The sequence below is a fragment of the Malaya genurostris genome, chromosome 2 (assembly GCF_030247185.1).
Source record: "Malaya genurostris strain Urasoe2022 chromosome 2, Malgen_1.1, whole genome shotgun sequence".
Taxonomy (NCBI): domain Eukaryota; kingdom Metazoa; phylum Arthropoda; class Insecta; order Diptera; family Culicidae; genus Malaya; species Malaya genurostris.
Genome location: NC_080571.1, coordinates 105556992 through 105573994, shown reverse-complemented (window position 1 = coordinate 105573994; position 17003 = coordinate 105556992). Strand labels below are relative to the sequence as shown.

Genomic DNA, 17003 nt, shown 5'->3' with positions numbered 1-17003 from the left:
TCACGCGAAGTTTTTCATCCTTTGACGAGTTTAGAACAGTCGAACTACCGTACATTTTCATTCTACTGATATATTAGCAAAAATAAACATTTGTTTTTTTATTTAAAAGATATTTTATTCAGGCCTATTTGCGTACGAGCTTTACGAAGCCGATTTAGCTGAGTTTTTAGATAAATTTTGTTTTTGTATTGAATCTCGTTGTCACCCTTTTTCTAGGGGGAGAGGAGCTTCCATTTTTCTCCTTTCAAATTATGATAAAAACGATATTTTATTCAAACTAAAAATTGACCCTTTATTGTACGAGGTTAAACTTGAGCATAATGAAAACCGGATGAAATTTATGTTATTCCTTCACGAATTCTCGAACTTTTGATCGAACGCTCTTCATCAAGTTCCGGACAAGTGATGCAACGCATTTTTTGGACGCTTGAGCCCAAATTTTGTTGAACTCCTGCATGTTCCCAGCTGCCTTACCAGTCTTCTTGAAGACCCTCTTCACGATTGCCCAGTAACGTTCGATAGGTCGAAGCTGAGGCAATTTGGTGGATTGATGTTTTTCTCAACGAAATTTATACTCTTTTCCGCAACCCCATTGAGTGTGGTTTTGGCATAGAGAGCCGACGCTAAATCCGGCCAAAACAGTGGAGGTGTATTATGCTTCTTATAAAAAGGCAGCAATCTCTTCTAGAGACACTTACATCAATAGATTTCTGCATTTATAGTTCTGGTAGTATAAAAAATGATTTACTTCAAACCACAGGAACATATTGATTGCTATAACAGTACCTTTCGATCGAATTTCTCCACTTGATCCGACCTGTCCGCATAGCTCACATCCTCCCCAACGACGACAGTAAAGTATTGTGGACCTGGAAGGGTTTTTGAGTCCTCCTTTACATAAGTCTCATCGTCCATCAAAACGCATGCATCCGGACACTGCAAAAGACGCGAATACAATTTCCGGGCCCTTGTTGCTGCTCGCTTCTTCTGTTCTACACTTTGTTTCGAGATTTTCTGCTTCATGATTCTGTCTTCAGGTAATTTCGCCTCTTGATACGCTGGATCATTCCGACACTCGTTCCTGCTTTTTGGCCAAATCACGTATTGACATTGATTTGTTCTTCATGATTAGAGAGACCACTTTCTGGTCCAGTTTCAGGTTTTCTGCCTCTTCCTGGTAGCTCATCCAAAGAATAGTGTTCCCCAAACTTATTATTTTGTGTAAAAAAGACGCTTTACGAAAATAATGTGTTATCGCACCATTAGAGTTTCTTTCCATCAACACACCTCTAGGTTGATTGAGAAGTAGTGTTTTTGTTGAGTTTTACGGTCCGTAAAGTAAAGTAAAGTAAAGAAGAGTAAAGAGAAGAAATTGAGAGAGAAAAGTCGAAGCAACCATGACAATGATACATTTAATTGAAAAGTATTGTTTTGAATTTCTATGCTATCCCTCCCATGGTTGGTGGGCTGGACTGTATTGCAATCATTATCAGATGCAATCAATTACAATTCAATGTGGTAAAAACGTGTTACAGCTTTTAACTTCATTATTGAATTCAATTAATGAGATATGGAACGACTTGAATAAGATGTTGATTGCATTACACTCCAACATCCGTGGTTGAAGAGGCCGGTAGGGCTTAACTGAGCTCTGTTTTATGTTTTCATTTTCATACTACCGACCCTTATTACCAGAATGAAGCGGAAATTTCGTGAAGTGAACGTATCCCAATTGGGCTTTACATGATGACAACGAATGAACGGTAAATAAAGTTCATCTTTGACGTTTATTAGTGGTTTGTGTACCATGGAATACTATGGAATGCGATGGAATTTAATAGAATAGACAAAAAATAATAAAGACTGAACATATGACCAAAACCACTGATAGCTGTCAAACGATGTTCATCCACTTCATTTTGTGAGGTTGTGTCGTTCTCGTGTGAGACCTGAAGGGTGAGTTGATCTGTGAGTGAATTGTAAGAGAAAAAGCATGCAAGAACGGTTATAAAGGCCACCGTTTCATCTCAGAACTATCGATCGACCAATAATACAGGGTGATTTTTTAAGAGCTTGAGAACTTTTTTAAACAATAAAACGCATAAAATTTGCAAAATCTCATCGGTTCTTTATTTTAAACGTTAGATTGGTACATGACATTTACTTTTTGAAGATAATTTCATTTAAATGTTGACCGCGGCTGCGTCTTAGGTGGTCCATTCGGAAAGTCCAATTTTGGGCAACTTTTTCGAGCATTTCGGCCGGAATAGCCCGAATTTCTTCGGAAATGTTGTCTTCCAAAGCTGGAATAGTTACTGGCTTATTTCTGTAGACTTTAGACTTGACGTAGCCCCACAAAAAATAGTCTAAAGGCGTCAAATCGCATGATCTTGGTGGCCAACTTACCGGTCCATTTCTTGAGATGAATTGTTCTCCGAAGTTTTCCCTCAAAATGGCCATAGAATCGCGAGCTGTGTGGCATGTAGCGCCATCTTGTTGAAACCACATGTCAACCAAGTTCAATTCTTCCATTTTTGGCAACAAAAAGTTTGTTAGCATCGAACGATAGCGATCGCCATTCACTGTAACGTTGCGTCCAACAGCATCTTTGAAAAAATACGGTCCAATGATTCCACCAGCGTACAAACCACACCAAACAGTGCATTTTTCGGGATGCATGGGCAGTTCTTGAACGGCTTCTGGTTGCTCTTCACTCCAAATGCGGCAATTTTGCTTATTTACGTAGCCATTCAACCAGAAATGAGCCTCATCGCTGAACAAAATTTGTCGATAAAAAAGCGGATTTTCCGAATGGACCACCTAAGACGCAGCCGCGGTCAACATTTAAATGAAATTATCTTCAAAAAGTAAATGTCATGTACCAATCTAACGTTTAAAATAGAGAACCGATGAGATTTTGCAAATTTTATGCGTTTTATTGTTTAAAAAAGTTCTCAAGCTCTTAAAAAATCACCCTGTAGAAAAACGAAAGCCATTAGTTAGAGTGAGATCTTTTGTCTCTGGTCGATAAATTGACTTCAAGAGTTAGATCACATTAGGAGCATTTGCTTCGAGTTTGAGTTTGAACTTTTGAGCAGTTTCGAACTACCTTTTCTGCAGTATTGCTTCACAAAACCGAAGCAAAGTATTCGTATTTTGGTCATTTGACATTGTTTGGTCATTCGAAAGTTGACACCTTTCAGAACCTAGGCTAAGCAGAGCATAACGTTGTCTAAGTGAGTGTTTTTATTTCGGTTAGTTTACCAGGACGGACTATGATAGCATCTAGGAGTATTATAAAAAGTCAACTTTCGACACCGATGGCAGTACCAAGCAAATAACCACTTGTTTATCAGCAATCCGACATCGCTTAGTTTGAACTCATGCGATTGTGTTACGTGCAACAAACTTTTATTACTACAAGGAGTCATCCAGTTTTTATATGACGCCTTTTTGACTCAAAAACTTAACATAATTTGCTGATATAACTGCTCAAATATGTTGACTCATTCCCAAGCTTGCAATGTGACACATGATTTCAAATATTTCTGCTCGATATTTTTGTAGTCTCGGCCCAATGAATTCATCTGTAATTATTGCGTTGAGTATTACATCAACTAATTCCAATCAATGATCTACATTTCAGAACTTGCCCAACTGGACGAGCTCGGCGGTGGCCGAATCTGCCGTTTCGTCACCTACGATTTCCCCCAATACTTTGCGGTGATCTCGCGCATCCGTCAGGAGGTACACGCAATCGGACCGGAGGGCGGCATGGTGTCCAGCACTGTCGTACCGCAGGTGCAGGCGGTCTTCCCGCAAGGTGCCCTCACCAAGAAGATCAAAGTCGGGCTACAGGTAAATTTGTTCAAACCACGCAAAGGTGTTGCGCCCGAAAAGTTGCGCAAAATCAGTGTTAACCATGTACCGAAGAAGAAGCGCTTTTCGCTGATCTGGTAAAGTGGCGTAGTGAGGAAGAATTAAACAAATACGAAACCGAGACAATTTACCATTCGACTGCGCTAGGCTGACTTATGATAGGCGTCATAAGGCTGCCAACATTATTGACTATTTATATTTTGCTGACTTTAGTTGAGCTGTGGTTCAGATAAGCGAAAAATAGCATGTTTTAAAACGAAGAAAACAGCTCGGAATTTGCTTCTTTGTAATATTTTTAGTAATCTAATTTTGCTCATATGAACAGCATCGAGTATTTCGAAAAAGTATTTAGAATCTTTTCTTATTCGTCTAGTCACTCATTAATGAGACCACAGTGTAATACATTCTCTAACAATCTAATTAACCACTTAAAAGTTCATATTTAGGAGTTAATCATTCACTTTAAAAGTAAAATTTTGCTTTCCAAACTAACATACTATATCAACACAAAATGCAATACGTTACAATGAAATATTATAAACAGGAATTAACGAAACGACACGGTATCTCTTGCTCTATCATCCAACAATCATAGACAAAGAAAAAACCGAATACGAACGACTGAAGCGCTGGAAGGTTTTGTTAGATTTGTAACCAAATTTAACGATAAATTTACACTGTTTTCCGTCGTATAAACAAATTAATCAGAATGTGCAATTCAAAAGGCTAGAAGTGAGGGCTTACTAATTACAATTATCAGCCTATTGATTCATCCATTATAAACCCATTATACACGAATAACATAGTACTAACATAAACAAATTACTGCATTTGTATGGAAATCAAATATAGAGTACAGATTTTTTTTCAAAGCGTTGTTAGTGAAGGATTTAAGCGGTATCCAATTCAGGGCCAATGTTTTGTTTTGCTCTGAACAAATCACTTTAACGGTACAATCTAAATCCTCAATTCGGTTAACAAGAAAACTGAGAATCCGTAACATTTCCAATACCAGTTAGAAGTTATATCGACTTATAGTCGGAATACAGTAAGACAAATTGACTACATGCGGTTAGAAAGACCGAGCGAAATGCTATAATCTCATTTTCTATTTTGATATTACTTTCAAATTTGTCACAATCTGGTCTCGGCTTTATTCTAGCTTTGACATGATTTTAATTCCAAAATACCTGTGCAAGGGCTCAAAAAATCTTGGGGAGAGTTTAGAGTCTCCTTGGGTACGAATTTAACTCCGTTGGGTTTGTATCAAGCTACAGTGTTCTTCGCGTAATGCACTGATGCCAAATCCGAGTAAAACAGTACTGGTTTTCGAATCCTTAAAAATGGAACTGGTTTTCGGATCAAATGGAGTAAGTGGCTCTGTGAACATTTTCGAAATTAAACTATCATCGTATCTGTTGTCGCAAATAGATTCGAAAGCCTTTTACACCTACAAATCGCTTGCCAAACCATTGCCTTTTTACAATTTTTTTTCTGTGAAAATCGGCTTATCATCATCTTCAACACTTTATCCAGAACGGACCGTGCAGAATTAGTCTTCCGGAAGCGCCATATAATCGAATTTCACGTCTATTATGCAATGGATTCATTATAAATGCTGAGTTTCCGTACAATAGTTTATCGTAATAACTTATGCGCTCGTGGTTTGACAAAATGCTCGCACGATTTTCTGGTTCAGATTTTAGCTCGCAGAGTTCAATTTACTTCCAAATTTTTCCTGGTTCTGACTTCTGAGGTAAACTTCTCATTATACTTCCGAATCGCGTTACGAACTGCTCCGATGCTCAAGCAAAGTAATGTCTCGGTATTATATAACTTTTGGGTGAGTTTTGACCGTTCTGTTTCAATAAACTTTGAAGCCGATTGCATGGCTAGTAATACGATCCTTTAAACTCAAAGAATCCTTCCAGATCAGGGCTCGATCAAAGGATAACTGGTTGGTAAGACCGATGCTCACACCTCCCATTTTTGACAACTGACTCAGCGAAACGTTGAAATTAGTGCACTATTTGTATGCGATCTCTGCACTTTTTCTCAGGGAAACGCTACGCATTTGAGTGAAAACTCAATGCACCGGCACTTGAAATTGACAGTTTTACAGATTTAAATGTAAACAAGTACAAACAAATGCTGTTCTGATCAAAAATTCAGATTCATTGTCTTGTTTGGTATGGAATTGCTTCCGCAGTTTGTTGACTCAGAATTGATCATGGGCAGAAAAACGATAAAAAAATTGCAAGTGAAAGAAATCTACGTATGACTCAATATATAAAAACGTAATTTGTTAAATGCTTGAGTTTTACTTAAATCTGTGTCAAACATGCCCAAAACGCAAATTGTCATGTTTCAACACGCAAAAAAAGTAACAAGGCATGAATATTATTTTAAATCATGTGTATGTTGGTCCCAGAAAACACAATATTCCGCACCATTTTCTTACGTGTACGATTCGTGAATTCAAGGGCTGCTATGACCAACTTTAGTTTACTATCCTATTCAAAGTTCTAGCGAGAACTTTGCGAGCCAAACCTTTAAAATTACGGAACCACTAGAGAACATTTTCCGAGAAAAATTCGACAAATTTGAACTTTTTTTCGATTCAAATTCAAATCGTTTGATCAGAATTTCTTGCATAAAAAACTCCAGACACAGCATGAAAATTATGCCGATTTCAACCAGTATCAATTATTTGCAACTGTATATTTCATTCTATACAAAAAGTTCTCACATTTTGATACATTTCGTAGTGGGCAGGAAATGATTAAAAACGAGAATCAACTCAATAGATTCAGATGAAACCAAAGAAATATATTCAAAACAATTGTTTCTTGTTTCTTGTAGAATCAATTTATGATAGCAATACTGATCGCAAATTTATGATCAAGTTCATTTTAAACAATTTTTTTCTATTTCTCGGCTTTGGAAATTTTGATAAATCTATTGATGTTCTTAATGACTACCAGGAACTTGCTTTTGCACCAATATACTGAGTACTCAAGTGGATTAAGATCGGGGCTGGATGGCGTAAACAAATCCTACAACCAGAATGGCAGACGAACCACTTCTGAGTATAGTTCGAGATGTGGTACAGAGCCCCATCTTGTTGAAATACAACATTTCGCTTAGGACCGTTTTCCATCGCCATTTTGCTTCTCTCCACGGTGCACCGGGAAAAAGTCTAACTAAGAAAATCGTTTTCTTTTTGTACTCAGTATACCATGGTATAAGATTTAGCTCACGTGCATGCAAAGAAAAGCAAGGCAATGTAAAACATTGTATGTACAGGTAAAACGTAAATCTTATTTGTACGATAGTGCAAACATTATCACGCATACGGTACAAATGTCACGTTGTGAGCTCAGGGCTGGAAATAATCAACTCCGTACTTCATCATCACTGAGTTCAGCTCACCTGCAAATCGGTTTCAGTAGCATCACAGGGCGAGTTGAGAGTAACTGGGTAATCATTTGTTTAGAGAAAACATCGTCGAGATCATCGTAGTGCCAAGCAATCAGCAGATGAGCACATCAAACATTAGAACCAACTGAGAGACGATTTGTAAGTTGTGATTTTATGTGTTTGTATATCAAAACATTGCATCAGATTCTTTTGACACTGTCTCGCTTGTATTCCCCATCCACCAGAGTTGCCATGGGCAGCCAATGTTCGAATCGATGCCATTTCAATCCAATTCTCAACACATGTTCTCGTATGCTGGAAAACGCATTCGGTTCAGTAGCCAGTTGTGTTTAGCTCGAGACATGAAATTGAATCGTTTACGGCATACATCACGCAACGGTTTGACTTTTGTTTTCGTACATTAATGCTCGTGCTCGTTTTGAGTACCAGCAAAAACAAAACCGAAAATCTGGGTTATGTTGGCAGCTCTGTGGTTTAAGCATACACTCACCGGTGTAGCTCGGTACGGTTATGCCTAACTCAGTACTCACTTGTTAAAACTATGAATGTGAGTTAGATGCTACGAAATCAAAACTAAATCTTCTCTTATTCAATCCAATAAGTCAGATACAATCAAACCCGAGGCAAACCGGATCACCAAACTAATTTTCAGTATTCTGGTTATGTGATAATTGATTTTAGTGTGTATTTCACATAAAACGAATCTATTTCGATCCAGCGCATAGGAAAATTCAATGTCGATTTCTATGCGCAACTTGATTATGCAGTCAATTCGCAAGTGTGCAAGAGAGTTTCGTAGCTTGTTTTTATAATCGAAATGAATCGAAAGATACCACAAAATTAATACAGAATTTACCGGAACCAGTCTATGGATATTGGCTTACAGTGAAGGAAAAAAACAAAGAATATCGTCCGATTTCATTTAAAGAACACAATTGCGAAAAGGTAATGGTAAAATCCTAAATTTTCGATGATAGGAATCAGAAGCCATCAGCAAATTGCAGCCCTCATATATAGTTTTCGATTACTTTCCAATTATTGCAGTCAGGCTATTTAAAGCAAAATCACAACTTTTGAAAATAAGATCGTTTTTACGTCATTTTTACTCCGACATCAATGATGAAAGTGAAGGATTCTAGTCATATATTATCGGAATGATTTTCACAGTCCTGATATTAGAATGCAATCACGACTAAGGGCTTAAAGCATTTAAATTAATCAGTACCACTGACTATATTGAACCAAACGTTCATGTATTCCATACTACATACATTAACACAACAATAACAGTTACACCCTTGCTTGAAACCTACGAAAATTATACATGAGAACACATAGTACTATAAACAATGCCAAGACTCTACCGAAAAAAATCGATCTTTTGATCTCAGTACTTTGAAAATATGTTAGATCTCTCGTATTAGCTTCAAACGTATTGATAAACAAAAAACAAAACGAATGTATTTAATGATAATCAACTACAAGAAAATATTTCCATAACTATAATCAAATATTTGAAAATGCAATCACAGCAGTTGAAGATGAAACAATGACACTAGAATACATTGATTGCTAACCAGCTCTAGAGAGTGCCCAATAAATTTAGTTCTTTTGAAGAAAACTAACAAACATGTTTCATTTCAATTCTATGTTCATTTTATTTGTTTTTCTTCCTTAGTTCTGTCATTATGTGTACGATTTTTGGTTTCTAGTCCAAATTTAGAACGAATCAAAGCAATCAAAACAAAAACAAATCGATGAAGCAGGGTTGCAATGAGAAAAGAAGTATAATTGCAGTCTACAATCGATCCAAAACGGAAAGCTTAACTGAGATTATCGATACTACTAGCGCGAAAAAGTTAACTCAAAAAACTAAATTTATTGGGCATCGCAAAAATGCCAACATGCGTACAGCATAAATGCCAAATGTCAATGTATACCGGTCACGAACTAAGTAATAAGAAAAACTCCTAAATACTTTTTGCTTGTGATTGTCAAGCAACTAAATCGTATCACGTTTTGTTTCGTTTTACCACTTTTGTTTGCGCCATCAATCAATCTTCAGTTTTGCTTTCACGTGTACAGCTGTATCTTACATTCCATGTATGTATATGTAACATCACGGATTATGGTTTCTGTCTGCTTTTCTACTAATCTAGTACTAATAATGCGAAATGATGCGCACGTCGCTACGATTCAGCATAATTTGCAAATACTCTGTGCTTCTTTCCGCGATGAAGCACTAATAGAACAAAAACACGCCTTGCATCTACAATTTGTTCATGTTTTGATGGTAGTTTGGTTTGAGGTTTCAGCAAAGCCATATTTTATTCGTTTACCCGTATCTATCTATCAGGTATTTTTGATATCCACGATGAACTATGTATGGTGATCACATATGCCACTTTTTACTGTTCTGTTAATTTTCTCCAGACGGTATGTATGGTGGATAGAAGCGCGGTACGTTAACATAGGAGCAAAGTATGGTTTTCAGCTTGACAAAAGGTAAATAATATGCCGTATGCTCAACGACTGTTACCGAATACAATTTCACGGATATTCCTCCAATGTCAGATGTAAACGGGTTTCTTCACTCCTAATCATAGAAAAAATCTTCACAGCTGCACTCACAAAATGTAATCACCATACATATATTTCATCGTGGATCGAACTAACTTCCTACTAATGATGACAATCCAGTGCGACCTAAAGTACCTATCATTTTATATTTACCAAAAGTTTTCGCTGATTCATGAACTTTCATTCAGAAGCAATGACCGAGAGACTGTCAAAAAAGTGATTAATTTTGCTTCAATATATGTATGATGTGCTCATTATTGAAGTCGTGTATGATGTGTTAGTTTGCAATATTCTCAAGTCTTAAGGTTTTAAGTGCGTCCGATGATCGGTTCATATTCTACTGGGTAGTGATTTGCTTCCCGTTTCTCGCACTATGATAGGTCCGGATGGGTATAACACCAAGGAAGAATTTGTCTTCGATCAGAGCATGGTCGATTTGATTCTCTGTTTTTTTCGCTAGCCTCTAGTCTTTTAGTCTTCACGAAAAAAGCTGATTCTTTGGACTAAACACTGTCCCAGAAAGTATGAACGTACCTACACAGAAAAAAATAATGAAATTTAAACGATATGTAAATCAATGTTACTATGAAATAGACATCAGTTGAATTGAAAATCTTAGTTTAAACCGTGACTGATGTAAAATTAAATTGGAATGCATTGATAACAAGACTGTATATTTCAAAACACGCTTAGTTCTGCTTGCAAAGTATATTGAAAAAATAAAGAAGTGTAAAGAAATTTTTCATACAATTGCCACGAAAATGATGTAAATTCACAAAATATTTTTATCTGTGTAGTGAAAAAATAACAATAGTGTTGGATTATAAAATATTTCGTTGAAAAATATTAGACTGACACAACAGATTGATATTCTCGGCATAGACTCAACACATACTTCTTGGTGACAAGATTTGACACCTTTTCCAATCTTCTTCAAATTGTTCAATGGTTTCGGCTACTGAGATATTTTTCCTTTGATGAGCATTCATCAATGCCTAAAATCTCTCTCTCACGTCGTGCCAAACGCCTTTAGTTTATGTTTATTAAACCGAGAGTTATCAGGACCTTTTTTCGACCAATTTTTGATTCGTCCTGAAAGGTGTTCTCTTCATCGAATTTCTTGATTGCTCTGCGCACTGTTTTCACACTCACTCCCTCCATATTTGTTTTCTATTTCGTGGTGTTTTCGTTTGAAGCATAACCCAACCCAATTACGACACCAACTGCTGTCAATTTCAATGATTTGACAGCAGTTAGGGATGGAGCTGCATTTGCTTTGATTTCAAGCAAACATATCAGTGACAATCCGCGTTCTGTGCTCCATTTGTGTGCAATATTTCGACATTGATCTGCAAAAAGTTCGCTTTTTTTTAAATCGATGGAAACCAATAAACGACTATACTTGCAGTGAGAGGAAAGAGTAAACAATAGGACGCACCCATAAAAAATGACAGTTTTTTTTATTTAATTATATTTAATATGGAACACTGCCTAAAATCCTAAGATGCCGAGGACATTTTTTAACAGTACTTAAGACTAGTATAATTTCTTGATTCATAACGTTGTTGTATTTGGTTTACATTGTTGTTTGCTAATCACCACAAATCCAGTTGGTGGTCGGCAGTAGCTGGTGGTTTGAATTTTACATGAGGATTGTCCAGATGACGTGGGTACTTCGATGGTGGCCGTATCATTTTGTTTTTGTGTTTCGCGAGAAACACCCCTCAGTTACAAAGACCCTGCTGGTGACCCGCAAAAATTGACAGATGCTCAGTTATTGCAAAATGGCAGTGGTTGTGGACTGCGTCTATAATACTTCCTGGGACAGTCTGTACCATTTCGCGGGAAACAAAAATGTTCTCGTTTGTTGCAGCATGCTGGCAGTCTGACTGATTGACAGCTCTGTTCATTGTAGCTTGCGTATCATACGTATGTTTTTGGGACTGTAATAAATTCATCTTATTTATCAGCCTAGTGGTGTTCTTAGCTGTGTCTAGCGAACGAATCCATGTACCTCGGACCATAGCCGTTCTTCGCCAGTCTCTCAAGAGCTAGGCGACCTACTTCGTAGGTCGCAGGTTCCAACACTTCGTTGCTCTCCCTTGATCGCAGTCAGTGCTCATTTTTTGCGCCAATCGGATCATATTTAAGAATCATTTTTTACTAAGTTGTCGTTGTCTTTCTAACCGCAAGGTTTAAGCGCGTCCAAAGTAAACACGTTGAAATACGCCCTTGCGTTGCTTATTGCGACAGCCATCAATGAGTCCAAGTACATAAATGCGTCATCCAACCATCCGATGTCGTCACCGGCTATGAATATTCGAGGTGGGAGGAATATTGTTTCTTCTAAATAGCGTCTTGTCTTGTGTATTTTTTCTGCAATGTATTTATTTCCAGTCCTATTCACCTACTAACGATTTCTCAACCGATTTTTTACAAAATAAAATGCAAATGAAAGGTCTTGAAATTGTTCAAAAAGTCCCCGAGAAATTGATCCAGATTCGACTTCCGGTTCCCGTATTACAGTGCGATTAGTGAAAATTTTCAATTTCATGAGAATTTTTTCACAAGCTGGCGAAACGAGATGCACATTTCTTTAAAATTTGCTGGTAAATTTATCTAAAGACTGTCCCAGAAAGTATAGACGCACTTTGATTTCGCTATAACTAACTCACAAGTGTTAGATATTCAAATTTTATTCGATATACTGATAATATTAGACTACAACAACAGAATATTATTCTCAACATTTGCTACTTAGCCATTGTAAACTAGCTGGCGCACCTTCTTGCAAACGTTCCTCATTAAATTCCGTACAGACTTCTTGGCGAAGAGTTTTGACACTTTTTTCCAATCTTTTTCCAACTGTTGAATGGTTTCGGCTGCCGAGCCATGTTTCCTAAGATGTGCCTTCGTTAATGCCCAAAATTCCTCAATTTGTCGAAGTTGTGGGCAATTTGGTGGATTCGTGTCGTTTGGGACGAAAGTGACATTTTTGGTAGTATACCATTCTACCGTTGATTTCGAGTAGTGACAAGAAGCAAGATCTGGCCAGAAGACAACAGGATCCTTGTGGCTTCGGATCATGGGTAGAAGTCGTTTTTGTAATCATTCCTTGATGTATATTTCGCTGTTTATTGAAGCAGTGGTGATGAAGGGTATCGAAATCTTACCCAAGCTACAAATTGTTTGTCAGACCATAGCTTTCGTACCAAATTTTTCGACTTCAATCGATGTCTAGGACTGGTTTAACACTTGCCCTTCCGCACCGTGTAATATTGTGCTCCAGGCAAGGATTTGTAATCGAGTTTTACGTAGGTTTCGTCGTCCATGATTATGCAGTTCAAATTTCCAGCAAGAATCGTATTGTACAGCTTTAGAACTCTCGGCCTGGTCGATGCTTCTTGTTTCGGACTACATTTTGGTTAGAAGATTCAAACATTCTTTAGCACGAAGAACCTTTGACTTCGAAGTGCCCACTTTTTTGGCCACATCCCGAACTGAAACCTCCTTCTTTTGCTCGAACGCCTTCAGTATACGTTTATCCAACTGAGTGTTAGCAGGGCCTTTTCTTCGACCCATTTTCGGTTTATCCACAAAGGTCACCGAACTTCCTGATTGCATTTCGCACGGTTTTTTCACTTACTTCTTCCATTTTTGCTATCTTTCTCAGTGACAGTCCGCGTTCTGTGCACCATTTGTACACAATTTTTCGACGTTGTTCTGCTGAAAATCCACGCATTTCGAAACAAACTAATGAAAACAAATAAACAACTGCACAAGTGGTTAGTGAAGAGTGTAAACAACAGGACGCAGCCATAAAAATTGACAGATTCTGAACCATTGCGAAATGGCAGCGGTTCTTGGTTGCGTCCATATTTTATGAGACAGTCTTTAGTTGGCAGACGTTGTTAGTTGGTGAATATATAAATCTACTTTTGGACTATTTGTGCCCGGTTTCCGCTTCCGAAAGCAACGGTAATAGTGAAGAAAAACTTCGATTTCTCAGGAACGGTTAAACCGATTTTCACAAATCATGATTCAAATTATAGCTCTCAGTGTCTTAAAAGATGCTGTGCAATTTCACCCAGATCCGACTTCCGGTTTCAAAATTATAGGGCAATGAGTATCAAAACTCTCAAACTGTCATACAAAATGATGCAAAATCGGTACGGAAGAAGAAAACGCCACCGTCTAGCAAACAGCGTGTTTTGTTAAATTTCGTATAGCGTGCAGGGTTGCCACATTTAAATCTATATTAACTTGACTTAACTGTTTACAAATTGAAAAGGTGATGGTAGTTTATACCAAAGAAAGTTTTTGATTTTATTCAAATTCAAAATCTTGACAGAATCTTCTAGTTATATTTTTGATCCGTAACCATTCAGCGAGCTGTTTGACCACATGACATTCAGACAGGGGTGGTTTTTAACGATACTCCGCCATTCTACATTGTTTGCGCACAGATGTTCCCCAAATGGCGCCGTGGTATAACTCGAGAACTTTTTGCTTCAACTTGACGTAAGGACAAGCCAGAATTGAGTGAAAACAAAGCAACGATACGTAGTTCGTCTTTTTTGGTCACTTTGCAGTCAGTTTCAGAGCGTCCGCTATTTGATCCGTTTTAATGTCCTGGTAGCATTCGGAAAAAGGAGAGATCAATTAAATCGACTCAACAAAGTTGTTTATTTTTTTTAATAACTATTTATTGGAATATGAGTTAAATTTAAATTATTAAGATTTTAATTGGGTATTCAGCCACAAGTGGCCACTTATCAGCCTATTATACAGGGTTCGCCATGTAACTTTTTTTTAAACATGCAACAAAACACAAACGGTTCATCCGATTTCAAAATTTATTTTTTCATATTAAAGTACAAATCTTCCGTTAATTGTGGCCTTGCAGTACGCCATACGGTCGGTCCAGTTTTTTAGTACATTTTCCATTGTATGCAGCTTCATTTCAGCTATGGCTGCACGAATGTTGTCTTTCAAGGCTTGAATTGTCTCTGGCTTGTCCACATAACACTTATCTTTGAAAGCCTCTCTATGATAATAGTCTAACGGCGTCAAATCACAGCTCCGAGATGGCCAAACGACATTCGAATTTCGACTGATAATTCGATCTTCGAAGACTGTGGGAGAAGATCGATCGTAGCGTTGGCTGTGTGGCACGGAGAGCCGTCTTGTTGGAACTAAATTGTGTCCAAGTGTTCCTTCTTCAAATAACGGGAAGAACCAATCGCTAAACATGGCGCGATAGCGCTCGCCATTAACCGTGGCGGCGGCTGCTGCCTCATTTTCGAAGAAAAATGGCCCAATGATGCCGCTAGACCAAACCGTCACTCTCTGAGGATGCATCGGCTTCTCCATGATAACGTGCGGGTTTTCCGTCCCCCAGATGCGACAATTTGCTTATTAACATACCCTCCGAGATGAAAATGTGCCTCATCCGAGAAGATGGTTTTTTGGCAAAAATCGGCGTCTTCTTCAAGCTGATCGCCAGCCCAGTTGGCGCGTTCCTCAAGCGTATACACAACCATTTTCGTTCAGAGGAAGGATAAAACTAAGTTTCTGTCAAATCAGAAGTGACATTAAGGTTACCAATGTCGAAATAACCGCTAGTTAAAAAAAAGTTAGATGGCGGACCCTGTATACATGATTTGGTTATTACCATGAAGACATCTTTTGCTTACGCAATTCTGTGATTTTTGTGTAAGAAAAAACTCAACAAAGTGGTTAAACACACAAACGCAAAGGGGATTGAGGGAGCCACGTGATCGATTCAAAATCTATACACGACCCACTTATCTTAGACCTTAAAATCGATCCATCGAAAAGAAACAGCAGATCTAACTCTAACTAATGGTTTAACTTTTTTTATAAATAATAGAGTTCGGTCAAACTTTAGAAAAATTTTCCAAGACCAGGAGGGTCGATTCAGCTCGACGAATTGAGTTTCTTTATGTGTGTTGTCAACATAGAAGTCGAGACCTTAGAGATTTGATCAAAAAAAGCAAAGCCTTGGTATTACATTCCTGTAGTGAAATTTGACCTTCTGTTTCAACAGACTTCGCAGCCGATTCAGAGTGTACAGAACCATTGCATGGCTAGTGCTACGATTCTACTGACACTACAAATCCTTCCAGGTCGGGGCTCGAACATACGACAACTGGTTTGTAAGACCAGAGCCCTATGCATTGAACCGCCAACCCGGGACCCGGGAGGTTTGATCAAACTAGTCTCAAATGAAAGGTCATCCCATCATCCTAAACGCTATTGAATGGTTTTGAGATTGGATGTTCACTTTTTGAGTTATACGAAGTTTCGTGTCAAAATTTCCAGTTTTTTGATAATATCTGTCACAGAATATGAATTCCTCACACTAATAACTATCCAACGAAACATAAACTGTTGTAATTCGTCCATTTTTAACGGAGATATCGATATTTTTGTGTAAACGACTTTTCACTTTATTCCAGCAGTAGAAGTTTTAAGCGCTTGATGATAAAGCGATTTTCGGAGCAAAGTGAAACACGATTTTCAATACTGTAAGCATAGTACCTAAAAGAATATGCACAGCACCCTTTTTCATAACGTTTCGATTTGAGCACGGTTTGTTTTTGGCAACCTAATCATTCGAACATAACATATGTATTAGAAAAATGGCAGTGTTTTCAAATTCAAAACAATTTCATATTTATATTGATTTATACTGCTTGCAACAATAATTGTTGGAAGAACACCAACTTCTTACACCCGTATGCCATTCGAAGAAGTTCGTCGAGATAAGCAAATTTGTGTGTAAAAAAAAGGCGGGTGGGTAATGTCAGAGACATAACTGGATTTCGTGAATACGAAAACAACTGACATGTTCCTTAACACTTCCGAATATCAATTGTATGAATTAGGGTGATCGCCATCTGGAATCATCTCATCCTAAATTCAATTCACCGGCCACTACCGATCGCCAGATACTATATTACATAATGATACTACTCTAGTTTTAAGTTAGACGATAATTAAGATTAGTAAATACCCTTGGCATCTTAGAGCTTAAGCAGTGTGCCTTAATATTATATTATATTATTGAATAAAAAAAA

The 17003-nt window shown here is 37.7% G+C and overlaps 1 protein-coding gene across 1 annotated transcript in view; it reads left to right on the top strand.

Annotated features, from left to right (window-relative positions):
• The window catches only part of LOC131432135 (ankyrin-3-like), a 165215-nt gene extending 156266 nt beyond the window's left edge, over positions 1 to 8949 (top strand). The window contains exon 13 of the mRNA XM_058598236.1: positions 3647 to 8949. Coding sequence (XP_058454219.1) covers positions 3647 to 3960 — 314 coding nt within the window. The 3' untranslated portion in view covers positions 3961 to 8949. The remainder of the gene's footprint in view (positions 1 to 3646) is intronic.
• The last annotated feature ends 8054 nt before the right edge of the window (positions 8950 to 17003 follow it).